Genomic DNA, 5,404 nt, shown 5'->3' with positions numbered 1-5,404 from the left:
TGATTGATTGATTGATTGAAATGTTCTTGAACGCTGTTATTTTTCCTTTAGAAAAAGATCCACGGAAACAACCAATGTCTGTGTACCTAATGTCCAAAACATTAAAAGAAGGTAGAAAAACTCATCAAGACATTTTCCTGACCTTGCTTTGCTCACCAGAATGTGCAAAAATGTACAAAAAGAGCCTGAAGAGGCTTTTTTTTTCTTCAAATTGCTTATTCGGTCACACAGAAACACAACTAATTGGACCCAACACACTTGCTTATAATAACACAGAAATACCGACAACAAGCACAACAAGCCCCTGAACAATTTTGTGATTCATATAACAAACTCAAACAAAGTAAAGAATGAATGAATAAAAGTATCTTAGTATCTTAAGCATATAAAACAATTTCCTTCTACAAGCTTATAGTGTGGATTTAAGTCTGACACGTATTTAATATTTTAAAGGAAGGTCAGGATATTCATTTTATCATTTGATTCATGTAAATAGATATTACATTTATTTAACTTTTTATGCAATCATGAGACAGAAAGTAATTAACTGGGGAGTATTATCACCACATCGACTGCAGGTGAGTGTGTGCTTAAGCTGATACAGAATGTGGTTATCCTTTAACAAAGATAAGAATCCCTTTGCCTTTATTTTCATGGTTGTGGTCAAACATGCCTGAGAATGTGTCACATTGGAGGGTCAGAGGTCATTTCTCAGGTGAAAAACCACAAGTGTGAGTGCAACAACATGATTAACCAAGGATCAATATGACCACGGAATGACATTTTTTCCATTTATTTAAAACAGTTCAGTTTATTTGCAGATTATGTTCTCAAAGGAATGCAGGGAATAAAAAGCACTCTAGATTCATGGCTACAGGGGTGGAAATGTCGGCTGCTTCACAGTGAAATATCTCAGCATTTATTGGATGGATTTCCATGACATTTGGTACAAACATTCACGGTCCCCACGGGATGAATCCGTCTGACCTTTGTGAGCCCTTGACTTTTCCTTTAGTGCCACCATGAGGTGCACATTTCTGATTGCATGCAACTGCATGGCTGCCATGAAATCTCTCCCTCTCAGGACGAACTGTAATAAGGTTGGTGATCACATAAAGCTCCAGTGTGTAACATTTAGTGATCCTATTTGCAGACAAGTTGAATCAGGTAATGATCATAGTATGTTTTGTCATTAGTGTATAATCACCCAAATATAAGAACTGTTTTGTTACCTCAGAATGCAGGTCATCTTTGGACAAACCAAACACTGGCTGTAGATCAGGGTGTTCTCGTTTTCTGTACATTTCTCTACCACCATAGTTTCTTTTTTTGGGGGGGGGAAATCAGGGTGAAGCAAGGGAGTTGCAATCTGCAACTACACTGCTGGAGGCCACTTAATCGTGCACAGTGGAGCTTTAACTTTAGACGAAGTTATTCCATCTTCCTATTTCTGTTTAACTGCCAGTGATGTTGCACTTCCTGTTAGTATAAAGAGGTTAAGTATGAAGTAAGTAATATGTTGTTTTTCTGACACTATAGGCTGTGAGAATTAGTACGTAATATGTATTTGTGTTAGTGTTGTTATAAGTGATACCAAGAACCTGCTGCTTGAACAAATAAATTCTGTATAGTGGTTAATCGTCTCTTCTCTGACAAACTGAAACACTGGTTCTGAATCAGAGGACATATCTGCCTCCAAATGTTCTGGATTGAGCTTTAAAAAATTTCAAAACCTTTTAGGAGGTAAACATATATTTTGCTGTGAAACCATTTTATGAAAACAGACTTGGATTATCATGAGATCAGTTTTATACTCCAATACATCACCACAAGAAACAAGTGAGGAAGTAGAAAAAGTAAAGTGCATTGAAAGTAATAATTAACTGATTAAAATTCAACCACTGAAGCAGTTGTTTATCATTATATACTGCAATTCTGACCACATTGTCAAGGGCTGTATTGCTGCTTCTAACGTTATGTAAATGCTGAATGTTTTTAATAAGCATTTTGTAGCCTGCAGCTTTTTGTCTGATTATTTTCTTTCCATCTCCTCTGTTGATTAACCACCAAAGACTGCTTCAGCTTCAGCCCATTTCCAGTGCAAGTGGTTTCCAGGGCCCTTAAAGCTCTCTGTGAAACCAGAGCAGAAATTAAAAGTGAAACCGGAGGCAGAGAGAGCTGCTGTGGGAGCAGTGGATCAACAAAATCAGACGCACCTGTGCCCAATTAATCTTTCTTTACACCTGTGTGTGCTTTAGTAAAGTCTCCAGAGGAAAACCCCTGAAGTCTATAAAAGTAGGAAGATGCAGTAAACGTTCACTTGAGGTACTTTGAAGATTAAAAGACTGACACTAAAGGTGAAGTGAAATCTGCATGTTGTTTGTTGTTAATAAGAACAAGAATGCCTTCTGTCAGTGTCTTTCTTGGTAAAAGGTGAACTCTACTGCTATCAGACACTGTCTCTGGTTCTCTGCTGATCCTTTTATCCTTTCAATGTCTAACAAAATCCCAAAGACTAATATTCTTCCTTTAATAACAGATGGGGACTGCAGTTACACACTGAGACTTATCTGGTAGTAGACACCACTCTTGTGTCTGTCTGGTAAATAAGAAGCTACAGCTAGCTGGCAGTTAGCATAGCTTAGCATAAAGACTGGAAACAGGAGGAAACCGCTTCCTTTCCTCAGTCCAGAATGCAACAAAATCTGTCAACCAGCAGCTCTGGAGCTTTTTTATTACTTGACATTTGTGGTTTTACCTGTGGTAATGTGTTGGGCTGCTTCTTAGCCAGTGGCAATAACTTCTTGGAGTGTCTTTTTGTTTGTTTTTTTGTATGCATTAAAAGCTTTAAATGTGCTGGTAGGTAGGTTAGCCTGGCTAGTGGTGCCTTCCAGACTCCCACGCAGGATCGAGGAGGTGGGCCGCCTGTTGTGACAAAGAGTTGCCCCAAACGGTCGACTCTCTCAGCATTCGTCTTAAAAATGTAAAGGGAGATTCAAAACAGTAGGCTACCGCCTCTAGATTTTAATGCAGCACCAGCATTAATGTGTTTCATCACAGTTTAAGTCATATAATTCAGTTTACAGCTCAAAAAAAACACTTTTGGGTGTAGTACCTCATTAAATCAGTTATAAATTTAACTGTAGCTGATGGCTTAACCACCTAGAGCTTGGTTCGGTGCGATGTCGTTCCCAGCTCCGGCTTTAGACTTCGAGCTAAATGTAACTGAACACTTCCAGTCTTCATGCTGAGCTAAAGCTGAGCTAGCTGGTTTGATCTGGTATTGATCCTCTCATCCAACTCTCTGAAAGAAGCACATATTTCTTTAATAATTAAATTGAGATTAAAAGTCTGGGCAGATCATGCGGCTATCTCTCTCACTAATGTGAATGTGTGTTGGAATGGGCATATAATTATTTCTTTGAGATTTTGGAGGGGAGAACATTTTAAATATTTAAACTATGCAAATAGGCAGCTGCTAATTTAAACTTAAGCCAAACTAGAGAAGGGGGAAAAATGAAACATGTATTTCTTTAGTTCTTTAATACTGCTTTATTCTTTTAAAAGATGTTTAGATCTTGTTTGTGTTCATTATGCATCTTGTTTGTAATTTTCTTTTAATTGTAATTTTTATTTGTTTTTGGCCGAGATTCCTTTCTGAAAAAGAAGATGGTAAAAAAAAATTGGTATCCTTGCAATGAATGGAGAGAGAAGAATGAATGAGCTAGATAAACACAAAAAGATAAGAAGGCCTGTTTGAACAGTGTTATCATTTGAACAGGTGCCAACTCTCACACTCCTCTTCTTCGTCACACACACTTTTACATGTAAACACAGAGGAGGGGCTAAAGAGTGATCAGTGATGAAGCTGCAGGTCCTTTAGAGCTTCATAAAACTGTCCTGCACACAGGTGGGACCACTGATTGCATACAGGTGAGCACTCTGCAGCCGTGACTCTTCCTCTTCATTTCTGTGCACGCCTCCTGTTCTTCCCTTTCTGTTGTTGACCCTTAGAAATTATCTCATGTTCAAGTCTGGATGTAAAGTTAATTGTTTTTCTAATGTCTGTTGTCCTTCTCTGCAGGTTGAGGTGAAAAGATGAAGACCATGCAGGTGATTTTCTTGACTCTGCTGTCTGTTCTCGCAGCCAGTGCTCACGTCCTAAAGTTTGGCAGATGTCCCAAGCCTGCTGTTCAGGCCAACTTTGATGCCACCAAGGTGAATATTAAGCCATTTTCTTGTTAAATTACTGTTAAAATGTAACCAATTCTCCAAATATTCAGTACCTGCTCAGTTTTCTTAGTGTGTGAAACGTTGTTTCCTCTGCAGTACATTGGTAAGTGGTATGAGATCCAGAAGCTGCCAACATTCTTCCAGAAAGGAGAGTGTGGCACTGCCACCTACAGCCTGAAGAGTCCTAGTGTCATTGGTGTCCTGAACAGAGAGCTGCTGTGAGTAAATGCTATCTAAATGTCAAAAGTTTAGATTTGAGGGTTTGAACATACTTCTATTGTTTAAATTTAAAAGGTTCTTTCTAAACTACAATTCACTTATTGTCCTAGTCAGCTGCAAATTCTCCATTTGTTACCTTTAATGCATTGTTTCTCAAATGGGGCTATATGTACCCCTAGGGTAACTTTGGAGTACTGCAATGGGTCATGCATAATTTCTACAATAAGTATACTATAAGTTCAGTAACAAAATGTAAGTTCAATAAACCACAATGCTGTGAGGAGGAAAATTTTAGTTAATTGCTAACCAAATGAGAGGTGGCAGCTGGCTCGCCCCCCCAATGTAAGTGAATGTAAGTTCACCAGGATGCCGGCAGCTTTAGTTAAACACCATCCACCACAGCAAACCTGATTGACTTGAATGATTTTCTTCAACAGCTGCTATAACTGCCTCGGTAAAGTGAGCGCTACTGGAAAAACCAATCCTGATCACTGCAGTTTCCTGCCCACAGAGTTAATGCTAAACGAGTTTTTCACATTAAAATTGTAAGTGGCTGAAGATTATCAATAAGACTTGCAGTTTAATACAACTTACAGATACTGTTGTGTTATTGCAGAATGATAAACAATTGGTTTGCTATGAATTTAGAGATGGATTCAAACAAGTGTTTCTTAATAAATCGGACACTGTATTGGACTTCTTTGTAGTCTTTTCTACCAAAATGCTTTGTGCTGGTCAGGTGACACACAAAATTCAAAAGGGGTAGATTAATGAGAAATGTTAGAGAGCCACTGCGTCAGTGTATCAGATCTATTGAATATCCTTAATAACAGAGAATCACAGACTGATCTTTACACTGATACAAATGTAAGAAATGAAAGCCTTTAGTAAAAAGAAGGATCAAACATTAGACAGTTGGTGAAAGGAAATACGTGACTAATTAGTTTTTCAT

The 5,404-nt window shown here is 38.2% G+C and overlaps 1 protein-coding gene across 2 annotated transcripts in view; it reads left to right on the top strand.

Moving 5' to 3' along the window:
* The first annotated feature begins 2,280 nt into the window (after positions 1–2,280).
* LOC118334940 (apolipoprotein D-like) overlaps positions 2,281–5,404 on the top strand; it is a 3,756-nt gene continuing 632 nt past the window's right edge. The window contains exons 1-3 of one of the 2 annotated variants that reach the window (XM_035671043.1): positions 2,281–2,357; positions 4,085–4,218; positions 4,330–4,451. In XM_035671043.1, the coding sequence (XP_035526936.1) occupies positions 4,099–4,218; positions 4,330–4,451 (242 nt within the window). In that variant the 5' untranslated portion in view covers positions 2,281–2,357; positions 4,085–4,098. Of the gene's footprint in view, positions 2,358–3,832; positions 3,934–4,084; positions 4,219–4,329; positions 4,452–5,404 lie in introns of those variants that run through there. The other variant, XM_035671044.1, reaches the window with a different exon arrangement.

This window comes from Morone saxatilis, unplaced genomic scaffold (genome assembly GCF_004916995.1).
Source record: "Morone saxatilis isolate NCDOM2014 unplaced genomic scaffold, NCSU_SB_2.0 Contig23, whole genome shotgun sequence".
Lineage (NCBI taxonomy): Eukaryota > Metazoa > Chordata > Actinopteri > Moronidae > Morone > Morone saxatilis.
Note: the sequence above shows the minus strand (reverse complement) of the source record. Positions and strands in the feature narration are given on the sequence as shown.